General features: G+C 37.0%; 2 protein-coding genes across 6 annotated transcripts in view; one reads left to right on the top strand and one right to left on the bottom strand.

Annotated features, from left to right (window-relative positions):
• SEL1L2 (SEL1L2 adaptor subunit of SYVN1 ubiquitin ligase) overlaps positions 1–4897 on the bottom strand; it is a gene marked incomplete at its 5' end in the record, with an annotated part of 128974 nt that extends 124077 nt beyond the window's left edge. The window contains one exon of the mRNA XM_081034662.1: positions 4840–4897. Coding sequence (XP_080890788.1) covers positions 4840–4897 — 58 coding nt within the window. The remainder of the gene's footprint in view (positions 1–4839) is intronic.
• Positions 4898–11715: 6818 nt separating this feature from the next.
• MACROD2 (mono-ADP ribosylhydrolase 2) overlaps positions 11716–17980 on the top strand; it is a 2186605-nt gene continuing 2180340 nt past the window's right edge. For all 5 annotated transcript variants that reach the window (XM_081033481.1, XM_081033483.1, XM_081033484.1 and 2 more), the window contains exon 1: positions 11716–12028. In XM_081033481.1, the coding sequence (XP_080889607.1) occupies positions 11983–12028 (46 nt within the window). In that variant the 5' untranslated portion in view covers positions 11716–11982. The remainder of the gene's footprint in view (positions 12029–17980) is intronic.

Below are 17980 nucleotides of genomic sequence, written 5' to 3' on the forward strand. Positions count from 1 at the left end.
TGCTGGGAGAATTGGAAAGCCACGTGCAAAAGATTCAAATTAGACTGCTATCTGCCACCATGTACCAAAATTAATTGAAAATGACCAAAGACCTAAACATAAGACCTGACACAATAAACTTCATAGAAGAAAACATTAGTACTAAAGTTATGGATCTTGGACTCAAGAGCATTTTATGAATTTGACTCCAAAGGCAAAAGAAGTAAAAGCTAAAATAAATCAAATGGCATTATATCAAACAGAAATCTGCACAGCAAAAGAAACCATCGACAAAATAAAGAGGCAACCTACTGAATGAGAGAAGATTTTTGCAAACAAAGCCTCTGATATGGGGCTAATACCCAAAATATATAAGGAACTCATACAACTCAACAACAACATAAAAACAAACAATCCAATTAAAAAATCGGCAAAGGACATGAAGAGACATTTCTCCAAAGAGGACATACAAATGGCCAATAGACATATGAAAAATGTTCAACATCACCAATCATCAGAGAAATGCAAATAAAAACCACAATGACATCTCACCTCAAACCAGTTACAATGGCCATCATCAACAAGACAAATAATAACAAGTGTTGGAGAGGCTGTGGAGAAAAAGGAACCCTCATACACTGTTGGTGGGAATGCAGATTGGTGCAGCCTCTATGGAAGGCAGTGTGGAGGTTCCTCAAAAAATTAAGAATAGAATTACCATATGACCCAGCAATCTCTCTCCTGGGTATCTATCCAAAAAATCTGGAAACATTTATCTATAAAGACATATGATGTTCATTGCAGCTTTATTTATAGTGACAAAGACATGGAAACAACCAAAGTGTCCTTTGATAGATGATTGGCTAAAGATGTTGTGAGATATATATATATATAGTATGTATACACAGTGTGTGTGTATATATATATATATATATATATATGAGTATAGTATATATGTACAGTATATATATAATGAAGTATAGTATATATATATCTATATATCTATAACTATCTATATCTATATATATCTATATCTATATCTATATATATATACTATATCTAAATATAGTATATATATCTATATATATCTCAATATATAATGAAGTATTATACTGCCATAAGAAAAGATGAAATAGTACCACTTGTTACAACATGGATGGATCTTGAGATTATTATATTAGGTGAAATAAGTGACAGAAAAAGTCGAAAACCATATGATTTCACTGATATGTGGTATATAAAACTGAAAACAACAAAAGAACAAGACAAACAAATAAAGAAACAAAAACTCATAGACACAGTCAATAGTTTAGTGGTTACCAGAGGGTAAAGGGGGAGGTGGGTAGTAGATGAGGGTAAAGGTGATCACTTATGTGGTGACAGAAAGAGAACTGACTCTGGGTGGTGAACATACAATGTGATGTATAGATGATGTATTACAGAATTGTACACCTGAAATCTATGTAACTTTGCTAACAATTGTTACCCTGATAAACTTTAAAAATATTTAGGTAAAATTCATACCATAGTATTAACCATTTTAAAGTGTACAGTTAGGTGATATTTAGTGCATTCACAATGTTGTGCAACCACCATTCCTCTCTAGTTTGACAACTTTTTCATTAACCTAGAAGTACACTTTGTACTCATTAAATAAACCCCCTCGCTCATCTCCTTGGCAACCACTAATCTGCTCTCTGTCTCTATGGATTGGCATATTCTGGATATTTTATATATTTCATATAATAAGAATTAGATAATATGTGGCCTTTTGTGCCTGGCTTCTTTCACTCATGTTTTTGTGGTTCATTTGATTTGCAGTATTTTATCAGTACTTCATTTCTTTTTATGGCTGAATAATATTCTATTACATTTATATACGGCACACCACAATTTTTTTATACACTCATTTGTTGATAGACATTTAGGTTGTTTCCACATTTTAACTATAATGAATAATGTTTTTTATAAACACTGTGCACACGTTTTCTGTGTGGTCAGATCCTTTCATTTCTCTTGGGTAGATACCTAGTAGTGGAATTGATGGCTTATATGGTTATTCTATATTTAACTTTTTGAGGAACTGCCAAACTGTTTCCACAGTGGATGTATCATTTTATATTCCCATTAGCAATGTATGATGGTTCCTGTTTCTCCACATCCTTGCCAAAGCTTGTTATTTTCCATTTTTTAAATTATAGCCATTCTAATGCATATGATGTAGTATATCATTGTGGTTTTGACTTTCATTTTTTTAATGACCAGTGATTTTGAATATCTTTTCATGTACTTGATGGGCATTTGTGTATCTTGAGAAATAACTACCTAATTCCTTTGCCCATTTAAAAAATTGAGTTGTTCATCATTTTGATGATGATTTGTAAGAGTTATTTATGTATTATAAATACTAAATGCTTACGGAAGTATGATTTGCAAATTTTCCTCCCATTTAGGGTGTTGTCTTTTCTTTTCAGTTTCTTGATAATGTCCTTTGAAGCATAAAAGTGCTTAATTTTGATGATGTCCAATTTGAATCTTTTTTTTCTTTTCTCTTTTTTGCTTGTGATTTGGTGGCACATCTAAGAAATCATCGATTAATCCAAAGTCACAAAGAATTAGGCTTATGTTTTCTTCTAAGAGTTTTAAAGCTTTAGCCATTATATTTAGATCTTTGACCCATTTAGAACTGATTTTTGTACATGGTATGAAGTTGGCTTCCAAATTTATTCTTTTGCACTTGGCTCTCCATTTGTCCCCATTGAGTTGTCTTGCCATCCTTGCCAAGACCATAAATGTGTTGTTTATTTTTGAACTCTCAATAATATTCCACTGGTGTACATGTCTGTTCTTATGACAGTACTACACTGTCTCGATTACCGTAGCTTTGTAATGACTGTTGAAATTGGGAACCATGAGTCCTGCAACTTTGTTCTTTTCTTTCAAGAAGAACATTCATTTACATATTAATTTTCCAATCATTTTAATTTCTTAATTGAAATTTATTGGGGGTGACAATGGTTAGTAAAATCACATAGGTTTCAAGTGTACAATTCTGTAATACATTGTCTATATATCACATTGTGTTCACCACCCAGAGTCAGTTCTCCTTCCATCACCATATATTTGACCCCTTTTACCCTCTTCTTCTACCCTCTCCCCTTACCCTCTGGTAACCACAGAACTATTATTGTCTGTGTCTATGAGTTTTTGTTTCTTTGTTTGTCTTGTTCCTTTGTTGCTTTCAGTTTTATATCCCACATATCAGTGAAGTCATGTGGTTCTCGACATTTTCTGTCTGATTTATTATGCTTAACATAATAATCTGAAGATCCATCCATGTTGTCACAAATGGCACTATTTCATCTTATGCCAGAGTAGTATTTCATTGTGTATATACACCACATCTTCTTTATCCAATCATCCATCAAAGGACACATTGGTTCATTTTGTTAATTTCTAATAGGGATTGTGTCGAATCTGTAGATCAATTTGGAGAGTATTATCATGTTAATAATAAATTTTTCAATTCAGTAACATAGGAAGTATTTTCATTTATTGTGATTTTCTTTAACTTTCAACAATTTTTGTAGTTATCAGTGTATGAGCTTTGGACTTCTTTTGTTAAATTTATTCCTAAGTATATTATTCTTTTTGATGCTATTGTAAATGGAATTAATTTCATTTGTAGTTTGTTCATTGAGACTGTTTAAGTATGAATTGATTTTTGTATATTGATTTTTTAGCCTGTAACCTTGTTGAACTCGTTTATTAGTTCTAATAGTTTTTTAGTGGATTACTTAGGATTTTCTGTATATAAGATCACATCATTAGTAAGTAGAAATAGTTTTACTTCTTCCTTTCCAATATTGATGTCTTTTATTTTTGTTATTTTTTCTTATCTAGTTGCTCTGGTTAAAATCTCCAGTACAATGCTGAATTTCTAATCAAATAGCAAAAGTGGACATCCTTGTTTTGTTCTTGATTTTGAGGGGAAAGACTTCAGGTTCTCAGCATTAAATTTATTAGGTGTTTTTTTTTAAGGATGCCTTTTTTTAGGTTGAGGAAGTTTCTATTCCTAGTTTGTTGAGTGTTTTCACAACAAAGGGGTGTTGAAATTTTTCAAAAGCTTTGTCTTTTATTCTACTGATGTGGTGTGTTAATTAATTCTTTGATGTTATACCAAGCTTGCTTTCCTGGCTTAAATGCAAATAAATATTTCTTAAATTGAATTCATGATGAGTAAATTATGTAAGGATGGGTAAATTTAACTCAATAAATGGCCAGAGAAACAAGATTGAGAATAATTTCAATTTTAAGACAGTAACTAACTAGTTAGGAAACATGAAACTTTGGAAGTAGAATTGTTAGTGTGAAAAGATCCAAATAAATTTTAAGAATATAAATTTATTACATGTTACCAATCTGAGTCCTCTACTTTTCCTTTATAGTGCTGGAACTAGATCTCATGATATTTTAGGTTTAACAAAACTTAACCTGTATCAAATATCCGTACTGTATAAAAACTACTAAATGTTTTCCTCATGGATTTTGTTCAATCTGTTCTCCCACTTTCTCTCTCTCTCTCTCTCTCTCTCTCTCTCTCTCTCTCTCTCTCTGTCTCTCTCTCTCTCTCTCTCTCTCTCACACACACACACACACACACACACACTCCTTCTCAAGTACTGTCATAAATGAGAGTATAATTACTATCTATCCTTATTAAATAGTTTAAGTTCTTATTCAAAAATGGTGTTAATTGGACATATAGTGAGGTTACTTCTGATTTAAATAAACTTTCACTCTTAGAGCTGCTAAAGAGAAAAAACCCTTACAGAGAACAATAAGGATAGAAAAACTTACTTTTAATTGTGACCCCAAGAATGATCAATATGTCTATTAAGAGGGACAAGGGCTTCATCTTCTAAGTGCACAGGCAGTGTAACACAGGCAGAACTAGGTGGCTGGCCCACAAGTTTCTTCTTTTCAGGTTTGTGGGGGTGGGGGGGGTCAGGATTTGGTTGCTAAGCAACCATTTCAATACTCTTGGGCCAATGAGCTGCCTGGAAGTTTCTTTCATCCTGGAATGAAGGTAGCTGCTGGAAGAGCAAACTGTGGGAGGCAAACATACCTAGTCTGCTACTCCTTTGGAAGGAGATAAGGGGTAGGCCTGAAATAGATAGGAGTTGCTCTCTGAAACTAAAGGAAGGGACATAAGCCCAATTTGCATATGTCCACACTAATGTTTAAATGATGTTTCCAGTTGGTGAAAGTTCTTATTTTTTTTTATGTTACCTCTAGAGGTGCAAACTGCACTTATGTGAGAACCCAATTAAGTACATGAGCTGATCTGACAACATCTTTTAATCTAGTATTTCAAGGCTATGGTGGACAAGAAATATATGCACCAAGCCTTTAATCCTCATCTGAGTGAAAATGTTTATACTCATTCAAGTGAGGAACTGCTGGGGTTTTACTGGGACAAAGGCAAACATCCAAGTCATCAATGACTTAAAAAAAACAAAAGGTGTTTTACTAAACTTTCATTAAAGTGTATTTGGAAATGCCTTCTTTACTATCTTAAACAATATGGGCATTTCACAAGTGAGTGTTTTCAAGGCTAGGACCAGATAACAAAATGAACGTTTAGGTAAAAGCATGGCAATATTAAGTATAATCCCAGAAATGGAAGTAGTTGAGAAATTATGCTTAAAATATATTCAACTTTTACAGTGTTTCCAGAAACACTTCAGAAGCAGACATATTTATTATCTTGAATTTACAAGTCTACTCCCTTTATTAGTTTTCCCATTGCTGCTGTGACAAATTACCACAAATTTAGTACATTAAAACAACAGAAATATATTCTATTATAGTTTTGGAGGTCAGAAGTCTGAAAGAATTCTTACAGGACTAAACTCAAGGGCAGGTATAGTTCCTTCTGGAGGCTCCAGAAAAGAATCCATTCCTTGCCTGCCAGCTTCCAGCTTTTAGTGGCTGCCAACCTTCCTTGACTTGTGACCACATCACTGTAATCTCTGCTCAGTCATCACCCTGCCTTTTCCTCTTCTCTAGTCTAAACTCCCCCTGGCTCCCTCTTATAAGTATACTTATTACATTTAGGGCTAACCAAGATGGTGTAATCTCACCTCTCAAGATCCTCAGTCACATCTGCAAAGTGAGATGTGATTTTTGCCAAACGAAGTAACATTTATAGGTTCTACGGATGACGTTCTGGAAATCTTTGGGACCATTGTTCAGTTTACCAGAGTCCCTAATGAGTTTTCCTTTCACCAAGGGACTTCAAAATAGAACTTTCCTAACTTTAATACTTTAAAATATTACCTAAATATAATTTATTTAAACTTTTAAATATCATCTATTAAACATTCTCTAAATAATATTTTTTTCAGTCCCTATTTGGATCCAGAATTATCAGCATCTTTTAGCAGATGATTTGCCTCCTACTTTTACTGAAATTTGAGATCATTTGACCTATCTTCCCTCGACTTTCTCCCTTTTTATTTAAACATTTTTGAATCTCCATCTATTCATTCTCTTTCTAATTCATCCCAAAATATGAAATGCCCTTCCTATATTCTAATTCCAAGCCTTCTACTCTCACTTTTAATTCTATCCACAACTACTTTCTCTAGTATTTCAGTCCATCAACCATTTGTTTCCTCTCTTCTCCTTCTTCCTCCTCCTCCTCCTCCTCCTCCTCCTCCTCCTCTTCCTCCTCCTCTTTCTTCTCTTGTTCTCTGTTTCAATCTTTTTGTTACCAACCTTCTTCTTAATTTAAAAATTTTTCATTCCACCTCTCCTAGAAAAAATTTCACTTGTCTCTGGTATCCTTTCAACTACTATCTCCTCTACTTATCCTTTAGCTTCTAAACATCTCAAAAGAATAGTCCATAATTACCGCTTCTGGCTTGTTGACGCCTACTTATTCTTCAACTGCTGGGTTTTATTTCTGCTAATTTACATAGACTATAAGTCTACTGTCTTTTCTCAGTTCGCATCCTACTTTATCTCTGTGCAACATCTAACCTGTTGGACCAGAAACATATTTTTGAAAATATATTATTGGTTTCTCTGAAAATTGAATTGCGATTATTTTTCTACATTCTTGAACACTTCTCATTCTTCTGTCTTCACTCATTCATTCACTCATTCATTCATTTATTAAATACTTACTATATGCTAAATATGAATGGTAACTCTCTTTGAGGTATTCATTAATTTCAATTTTTAGTTCCTCTTAGTCTTCACATTAAAATTAGAGCCTCCCCAGGTAAGCTAACCCCTTTGATCTCATGTGCTCTTCCTTTAATTTTGCCAGTGTCTCTCTGTGGCTGCTCATTTAACTTTCATTATTTTATTCATTTAATAAATATTGAGAATCCACTTTTTGCCAGGCATTGTGCCATTCTCTGTGGATGATGAGCAAAAAGATATATTTCCTATCCTGAGAGAGTTTATAAGTCCAGAGTGAAAGGTAAATATTAACAAGATAATCACAAAAGTAAATGCATAATTACAAAGCATAAAAAGTGCTTTATAGGAAAATAAATGAGCACTGAAGGCATCTAAGGGGAAACTGGGGGTAGAAGTCAGCTGAGATCAGAGTCAGGACTCTGACTCTTAAGTTGGACTCTGAAGAATGAGAATGGGTCAACTAAACAAATTAGGTCCCACGTATAGTGGAAAAGATGTGAAAAGACCATGTGGTAAGAATAAGATGCATTTAAGGAAATTAAAAGCTCTAGAGTTGGTATGATTGGAATGAAAGATTGGGTGGTGTAAAATAAAGCAGAATTGGTAGGTGATACACTTTATTCTTAATGATTTAGTTTTTATAATAAGACTATATTAGGCTGCCATAACAAAATGCCTAAATAACAGGTGGCCTAAATAACAGAAATTAATTTTCTCAATTCTGGAGGATGGAAGTCCAAGATCAAGGTGCCAGTGTAGTCTGGTTTTGGTGAAGTCTCTCTCACTGGTTTGCAGATGGCCATCTTCTCACTATGGCCATGTTGAGGGGTTCTGGGAAAGGGACACAGATAGAGATCTCTTCCTCTTCGTATAAGGTCATAGTCCACTGGAATAGGGCCCCACATTTATGACCTTATTGAATTACTTCCTAAAGACCCTGTCTCCAACATATAAATTTTGAGGGAACACAATTCAATCCATAGCAAAGACAAGCAGAAAGTAATTGAATGATTTATAACAGTGACATGACATGATCATATTTAAGAAGATAACACTAGATGCAGAGTAGAGAATAAATAGAAAAAAAAAATCCCAAAAGTGAACATGGGATCCACGTAGGAATTCTTTTGTAGTAGTCCATTTAAATTCAGACTGAGCTTACTGCAGTGCTATTGGAAAGGAGAGTGATTTAAGAGTTATATAGTAGGAAAAATTGAGAAGGTATAACAATTCATTTGAAATGAGGGTGAAGTTATAAGAGGTACTAGGGGTGGTGCTTAAGTTTCTAGATTATTCAACTAAATAGGTGATGGAGTCATTCAAAGAGATAAGGAACAATGGAAAAGGTCTAAATATGAGAGAAAGATCATGAGTTCAGTATGGTATGTGTACATTTAAGGTACTTTGACACATTAAATATTATTTTGTCAGGGTAATTAATACTAAGTTCTGCAACAAATACTCTCTAAATACCAATGCTTTACCATAGTAAGAGTTTCTTATTTACATCATAGCCTGATATGGTACTCCTTAGATCTCTGAGATACTTCTCCAAGTAGTGACTCAAGGATCCAATTTAATTTCCTTCTTGAGATGATGCTTCTGAGATCATTGTGGAAAGGAAAGAAAGAATATGGATGAGTGTGTAGGGAATCTGATGTTCAGGCCTGGAAGTGGCATACATAAATTTTGTTCTATAACCCACTCAGGATGTAGTCACATGTCCTATTTCAAGGGAGGCTGGGAAATAGTCTTCCTATGGACCAAGAGAGAGGAAATTCTATTAATGAGCATCTTTACTACATTTACTATGTACTAGTTACTGTTCTGAGTCTTTTATGTATTTTAACTCATTTGTTCTTCACATTGATCTTATCAGGTAGATTCTATATTATCATCTACATATAACAGATTAAAAGAAAACCAAATAAGGTGCAGAGACTTTGGGAAACTTGCCAAGGATCACATAGTTAATAAGGGTAAATCTGGGATTTGAATCTGGGTGATTTGGCTCCAAATGCCTTTTAAGCAGTATGTAACACCACTTCTTAAAATTGAGATCTAGCATATGGTAGCAGGTATAGGTCTAAACCTCAACAGGAAATTTTTTTCTGGAGATAATAAATTTGGCAGTCACTGGTGTAACTCAAGATTTCCCAACCTCAGTAGTATTGACATTTTTGGATAGATAATTTTTTGTTGTGGGGGCTGTCCTTTGCAATGTAGGATGCTGCTAAGCCTCTACCCACTAGATGTCAGTAGCATTCTTCCCCCAGTTGTGACAAGCAAAAATGTCTCCAGACATTGCTAATGTTCCTTGGGGGCACATAGCAAATGTCTCCAGACATTGCTAATGTTCCTGGTTGAGAATCAATGAAATCATGACTATGGATGAAATTATTCAAAGGAAAAGAGACATGGGGCTACTACTGAATCTTAACAAACTCCAAAATGGAATGGCCGAAAAGGAAACTAAGAAAGAGAGAGAGATAGGGAGAGGGAGTTTCCTTTCTAGGAGGATACTCATAAAGGTGAGGAAGTTAAAGTAAAAGAGTGCTGAAAGGAGCAACATGGGGTTAACAGTGTTAAATGCTGCTGAGAGATCTTGTAAGAGAAAGATTTACAAATATCCATTTAAGAGCCACTACAGGACATTGGTCACCTTAGTAAGAGCTGTTATAGTTGACTGATAGGAAAGAACCCAGATTAGAGTGAACTGAAGAGCAAAAAGTGGGATGTAAGGAAACTGACAGCAGGTATTTCCAACCTTTTGGGAAGGAAGAAGCAGTAGCTTCTTAGCTGAAGGAGATTGTAGGTTCATAGAAGGATTTTTTTTTTTTAAATGTGAGAGAGACTTGAGAAAGTTTAAAAGTTGATGGATGGTCCAGTTCTTTGAGTTGATATGTGACACAGGATAATCAACAGTGTAATGTTCCTAAGAAACCACAGGTAGAAGGATTGGCCCTAGGTTCGGTAAATACAGCGTCCCTCTTGTAGCTGAAGGTAAAGTGCCTCATATGATGCATTTTCCTGAAGACACCTTACGTTTAGCATTTCAAAATAAGAAAATATCTTCCACACAAAATCTGCAGTTGCTCCTGTATTGTTTAATATCATTAACAATATTGCTGTTCTCCACCTTAAGTAGCCCATGAAACCATATCTTCTTTCTCATCCCCATCCTTTTCTCTAAATCTATTCCATTACCAATTTTTATTGATTCTACCTTGGTATTACAACTTGAATCAGAGCCCTCTTTATTTCCATTGCCAATAAATGAGAGCATATTTTTATTACTAGCTCAAATGTCACTTCCTCCTTGAAGCTTTCTCTATTTCTCTCAGCCAAATAAAATTTTATGTAATTAGCATTAAAAGAAAAGCAGAAGAAGAGATGATGTAAAAAGAAAATTACCTTTCTAATATGAATCATTCTCATGAGAGTATCCTGTTACTCATAACATTTCATTCTTTACAATTCTTAATGGGGCTTCCCCTTTCTTCTTCTTTCTTTTATTATTAAAAAAAAAGTGTTACAAGTCATTTTTGGTCTTTCACACCTTGCTTAAGTAGAATACATATAACACAGCATCCCAACTGTCAAATAAATGTGGATTCACTGCACCCCCCAAATAAGACCAGAGGATGGTCTGATATTTAGAAACGCAATAAATTTAGGGAGAGGGTTACCAAACTTCCCCTAAAATCTAGGTCAATCTACTTGTGTGGTGGACTCTACCGGAACGGGATTTTCAGAACACCGACAGACAGATTTGTATTACCCAGAATCAAGCCAGCCCTTGGGCCAGCACCTTGACCTGAAGCAATTGGTGGAGGAATAAAACGATAAAGTGACCTGACTCTGGTTAACACCCATTTTAATTTGCTTTGATGTAAGACTTCTGTTTCTAATATAACGTTTTTGTTATCCACTACTTGCCGGTTCTTAAAACAGAACTCCAGTGAAATTTGTAATTACTTCTACAAGGTTGAGGAGCCCATTGTGTATGGTCTGGAACCATTTCCCTCCCAACCCTTTTGTTTCTTTGGTAATATTTGCCCACAAAGAAGAAAAACGTTGTATTATGTGGTAAAATCCGTGCGGACTGGCCAGATAGAGTGAGAATGGACAACACATGTTGACTCACATTTCCCACGTCCATATCTTCCAGTCCCTGAGCCAGCAGCGTTCCTCAGGTTGCTCTTCGGTCACCTGGAGCACCTAGCCTATAGGCCACTCCCTTAGGTCCTCCCAGGGCCTCGAGGCCAGAGAAAGGGCCAGCATCCTCGTGCTCCTCCCAGGCGTCCGCTCCTCGTCCCGCCCCCGTCTCGAGGCCATTTTTCAGCACCCTCGCTCCCTAACTCCGCCCCCTCTAGCTCCCCAACGTCCTCGGCGGCCGGCTCGAGCCTGCGCATGCGCGTGCGCCCTGGAGCCGAAGTCGGGGAGTAAGAGCGGCGGGCAGTACAGCCAATGGGAGGCGGCGCTGGCTAGCGGTTGGGAGGCGGGGCCTGCGCGGGTGTTAGGTTAGAGCGAGGCGTGACCTAGTTGACAGGCTCTGAGGTGCTGCTGTGGCGGCGTCCGCAGGGCTGAAGCGGGTGGGAGCCAAAGCCGAGCGCGGGCTGAGAGCGGAAAGTGACAATTGGAGAACGGCGAGCGGCGCGGGACGCGGAGCCTCTTTCACTTTTTCCCTCCCGAGTGCCCCCTCCCACCCCTCCCACTCCATACACACCCTGTTTGCCCGTGAGCCTGGGGAACTTGCAGCTTAAAGCCAGCCACCCCCACAGCAACATGTACCCCAGCAACAAGAAGAAAAAGGTGTGGAGAGAGGAGAAAGGTAACCGGCTTGTCGAGTCCTGGGGGTGCGGGGGGTGGGGGTGGGCTGGGGGCGGGGGTCAGTGGTGTGTGTGCCGCGGCGCCCTCCGCCCGAGCTCCCGCCTCGCGCCCGCCTGGCCAGCGCCGCCTCCCTCCTGCGTCGCGTGTACACACGCGCCTGCACACCGGCGTGCACGCGCCGCCCCCGGGCACCTGCAGCTCGCTCACGTGTGGGCGCACGCCCCTCTCTGCCGCCCGCCGCGACCGGTCACCTTCTCCCCAGGCTGGGTTGCCTTTGCCTCACTCGCAGCGTGGACTCGCGCGCGGCAGGCCCAGGGCCCAGCGCATCCTCCTCAGATCGCCCACCCCTTCCCCAGACCCCTGTGGGGACTTTGGTCCTCCTGGCCGGGTGTCCCACGGACGTGTCCGTGCCCGCCGGGGGACACGCCCGCTGCAGCTGCTGCTGCGCCTCAGCGCCCCGCCGGCCCCCTTCCATTCTTGGACTCCCGTCTGGTCCCCTACTCTCTCAGCTGGCGGTGTCCCCACCTTCGAGTGTTTACCCCTTCTCTAGGTCCTCTACCTCTGTGCCGCAGCGTGACTTTTGAAACCTGGCACTCTGAGGGAAAGCTAAACCGAGCGTTTTGTCCGTGAGGATAGGTGCCTTCAGAGAAGTCTGAATGGGCTTTGCTCTCTGCAGTGTTTCTCCATATTCCATCCCCATTCATAGTCTGAAGTTGTTCAGAGTAAGAATTGTGAGACTGATGTCACTCTCTGAATAAAGCCACTCCTGATTTTGTGCATATCAAGGCTCATCCAAATCAGCCAGATTGACAGTGAAACAGATTTCTACAAGACAGAATTTGTGCTCTCCAACCCTCTTTTCTCTCTTTCCCTCTGTTTCTCTCTGGCGTCATATAGAATGTTCTAAGGTAAAACTTGAGTCTGGAGTTTTTTCTTCTTTTCGCACCTCTTTATTCTTTATCGTTTTACAGAAAAGTAGCGAAAGTACTTGCATTGCTACTGCTAAGATGTACTAAAGCTATGTATGGAGTCAGGTCTAGTGAAGGTGGTGGAAATCTCTCCAAAGTATCCCTCCCATCTTCTTTATAGAAGAATAAAGGGGTGACTAGATTGAAAGTTGATTTCTTTGATAATAATAGCTCCTTAAAATCTGTAGATTTTTCTTGCAAAGTCCTGGCCTTTGTAAACACATAGGCAAAACAGTGGACAAGAAAGGGAATGAATGTGTAAAAAGAATCCTCTCTATAGAGCCTACTTCAAACAATGCACAAGGAAAGGGATGAAAAAGAATAAAAAATAATAATAATTTGGAAAATTTAAAATAACAACTGAATAACCAATGAAAATGGTGTCTAAAATATTGAAAGATTAGCTTGTATGTCATTTAATTATGTTTTAATGATTATGAGCATATATAGAACTAAAAATTCTGGTGTCTCAAATGCAGTTGAGAATAATAGCCTGATAATATAAAGTAGTGTAAAATGATTTTGCTTTGTTTTGCAGTAGCAGTTATTTTAGTTTCAACACACTTTCAGCAAGGATTTACTTGCAAACATTGAAAACTCATGTCCTTTTTTTTTTGATGGTCTTGAATTTTTATTTTCTATTATTGATAATAAGACACAATACTGGGAGACATGGAGATTGTTTTCAATACAGGAATCATTTAGTGATTACTAAAGAACTCTTTTTTCTGTTGTAAAAGATAATGCCCTAAAGTAACAATGATGGTTCCTTCTTTTAACGTCTACAAGTTGAACTATGCCAAACAGGAATTTTTAGAATATTTAATGTCTTAATTCTTTTTCTTCTTTAGCTTCTAATTATGGGGGGAAATACAACCAAATTAATATTTTCTAAGTAAAGAAGCGAATGTACAATTAAACAAGGCATTTAACAAAATGAATTTCTCTTGTCCAAAACTAACTTATTTTTGCATGAAGTTTAGTGTTTAAAGGAAAAAGTTATTGAGAATTGAAGACTTTAATATGTGTCTCAGTGTCTTATCAAGGTGTCTATTTTTGGAATAGTTAATATTTTTTAGATATTTATATATACATTTATACATATACACACATACACGCACACACACACAAATATACACACACATCTCTTCATCAAGGAGCTAAGGATTTCCAGTACAGTAGTATTAAATAAACTGGTGGGATGAATGACCTTTTTCCTTTTATTACAATGGAGAGGATGGTGTATTTTTGCAGCTGTTATTTAAATCTAAAGGAACGCTAACCCACCTCATTGAAATGTCAAGACATAGTATAAACATATTTTAACTAACTCAGTATACCATCTAATAAGTAGGTCTGCCTACTTGCATGTTTGGTTCACAAAGAAAGGATTCATTGCAAAGGTGAAGCATTCTTTAAGGAAAAGTTTTGTGTAATAACAAAGAAACTGTATAGTATACGTATGTGGCCCCCCAGTAAGTTTCATTATTTGAACAAATAACTAAGGAGTTCTCAAGTCCACATGTTAAATAGATGTTATCGATCTAATATTTTGAGCCTTAATTCAAAACCAGTTAATGTGTATTATCATTTCAAGTACTGAAACTTAAATTTTATCTCATTGTTTTATCTTAATGCCTTATTATTGATCTTGTTTTGTTCTGAGTGTCCACACTTAAACTTTTAAATAAAGGGAATGAAAGAGGCCAGGTTGCATTCCCATATATATCTTCTGACATATACTAAAACTGTAGTTGGTTCATATATTTCAACATGATCAATGATATTCAATATTTCCATATTAGTGATATGAGCTTTTTAAGTAGTGCTGTGGTAAGTGTTAGACATCTTTTATCCTCCTTGATGTGATTATTCCAAACTTACCATTCCCTTCAAGTTTCCTATTCCATCAAGACCCCATCCTCCTATAGTGAACAGATGACATTGCCTTTTAATTCACGGAGAAAATACATGTCATGTAACATAAACAGTCCTAACATCTTCCTCCGTATTCTTATTTGTCTGTATCTTTACATGTGCTTTGCTGTTTTAGCTTTGTTTCCATCTCAGAGGAAGCACTTTTCTTCTTTGTTTCTGACCTCTCTGCTTGTGCTATTTATCTCATCTCCTGAATTCTTTGAGATCTTGTGCTATTATTTATTCCCTTTCAGGGGTGTGATCAAACAATATGGTAAATGTTTAAATAAAAAAAATTATTGCAGTAAAAGACACGTTGCTATTAATTCCCCTCAAAATGCTCTCGCTTGCTTTGAACACACTTATCCCATCGTTCTTGCCACTTTCTGAAGCAGTTCTGGAAGTCCTCTTTCATGCGTGTCTTCAGTTGCACTGTCATGTCTGCCTTGATGTCCTGAATCCTTTTGACTTTGGGGAAGAGCCAGAAGTTGCACGGTGCCAGACCCGATGAATAAGGTAAATGAGGACACACTGTAATGTTGTTTTTTGTTGTTGTTGTTGATGGAAATTGCCATATACCAGGAGTGATGTGTGACATGGATCATTGTCGTGATGGAGGATGATTTACGGCACACTTTAAAATACAGCTTCTCTGAACCGTAGCTCATACCCATCTGACTGCGCTGAACAAGTTGAAACTTGTCACACACTAGGTGAGGTTTGACACTTGCTTCCCGTGTTAAGGATCCCTGTCTTTCCATTGGATGGCAGTTGGCAGCAGCATTCACCCTATTTTGTGATCACAACGGAAAGGCTCTGTGTCACACATTGCTTTTGGTACGGCAATTTCTGTCAAACAGAAACATTGTGGTGTGTTCTTATCCACATTATTCACTAGATCTGGCTCTGTGCGACTTCTGACTCTTCCCCAAAGTCAAAATGACCATTAAAGGTAAACATTTTGAATTGATTCAGGACCTTGAGGCAGCTAAGACAGTGCAACTAAAGACACGAAAGAGGACTTCTAGAACTGCTTCAGAAAGTGGCAAGAATGATGGGATAAGTTTGTTCGAAGCGAAGGGAGTATTTTGAGGGGGATTAATGGCAATGTGTCTCTTCCTGAAATAAATATTTTTAAATTTAAACATTCAGCATAATTTTTGATCATTCTGTGGGATGTTTGGTTTCTCAGTGTCTTTAGGTCCCTCTCCTCAGCCTATAACAATTCTCAAATCTCTTCTACTCTAAAGTAGTTTTCCTTCCACAGGATTTCACCTTGGAGTTGCTGTTCTCACTTTCTTTTCCTCCGTCTCTCATATCCTCCTGAATCTCAGTTAAACTCTAATGAAACTAATATTTCTAAAGTCATTCAGTAATAACAATGATGATGGTACTAATATAAAAATAATTGCAATTTGAGTTCTTTTTGTGTGTTCAGCACTATTCTAAGTACCTTACATGGGTTATCTCATTTAATTCTCACAACAACTCTATGAGGTAGTGTACGGTAGGGACTTTGGACACGATTTTCCTGCATTTGAAACCTAGTTTTACTGCTTACTACCTGTGGAACCTTGGGTAAGTTGTTTAACCTCTTTGTTTTAGTTGCCTTATACAGAAGTTGAGAATAATACCTATGAACCTACCTAAAAAAGAAACTGAGATATAAAGAACTTAAGTAACCTGAGATCACATAGATTTGCATGATTTGGGATTAGAACCCAGACAGTTCTGTTAACCATTTTGTTCTCTTTTCCGTGTTGTTGCTGACTCAGTTGATAAAACCAATGGCTTATTAATTTTTATTCTTCCGGATCTTTGTGTAGCAGTTGATAATATTTCTCCTCTTCTACTTATTAAAACTCTTTTCTCTACTGATTTCCACATCACTGGTGGTTTGATTCACTTTGTACCCCCAGTGGCATCTAAGCTTTATTTCATTTTTTCCTTCTTCATGTCCACTCTGTAAATGTTATTTTTTGAGGTATGCTCCCTCCCTTACCCTTTCCTATGAACTTCCTATAGTTCAGTAAGTCTGGGTTATGATTTCCAAAATCTCTAGGCTAGACCTCTCTTCTGAGTCCCTCATTCTTAATTTCAACTTGAGTGCCCTGTAGGCATCTGAAATTCAATACAGTGTTGACCTTTGAGTATTGTGGTAGTATTGTGATTTGACTATATCACATCTAATTAAAATAGCTTTTTTTTTCTTTTTCTATCTACCAATGTGACTGAAGAAAAGACAGTTCTAGGAGTGGGGGAAATGTTGGTTCCCTGTTACTTGTTCACTTGTGCTTAGATCAATACTTTCTGCGGTTTATTTCTGTGGAAGAATCTTTAAAAGCGATTATTGTGTGAGGATTAGATTACCTAAAACTAGATACTGTCCTTAAATCCATTCACCTAAACTATAATACCTTGTAATATGCTGAAAGAGAATTGGAGAGTGAGAATATGTCCTTTGGTGACAGCTGACATACCGATTGAGTGAGGTTGCCAGTGTCAATTTATGTATTGAATATTAGTAAATCTTAATTTCTTCCTTTTGTTTTTAGATTAAAAATATGGAAAGAATTTCATACTTTTTTTCTGTTGTATCCTAGTGGATCACTTCATGTACCTTCTGGGATATGCATAATCAACTTTGAATATTAGTGGTCTACCTTATAGAACGAAGGTTAAACTGCTCATCATAGTATACAAGCTCCTATACATTTTTGTTTTAACTTGTTTCCAGCTACTTTTCACTTGTGTGGCCACTTTCCTTTTCATAGCATATCTTGCAGCTTCATTAAATTATTCATATTTCCTTGTCTTTATTTACGTTGCTTTACTAGTCTGAAATAGCATTACTTATTAAAAAGTATAGCCTTACTTATTAAAAAGTATTTTTATTGAAATATAGCTAACATACAATACTATATTAGTTTCAGGTGTACATCAGTTATTCAACATTTATATACCTAAGGAAGTGATCACTATGATAAGTCCAGCAACCATCTGATACCATACCACGCTATCACAATATTATTGACTATTTTCCCTATGTTGTATGTTATATCCCCAAG

This window comes from Rhinolophus hipposideros, assembly GCF_964194185.1.
Source record: "Rhinolophus hipposideros genome assembly, chromosome: 22".
NCBI lineage: Eukaryota > Metazoa > Chordata > Mammalia > Chiroptera > Rhinolophidae > Rhinolophus > Rhinolophus hipposideros.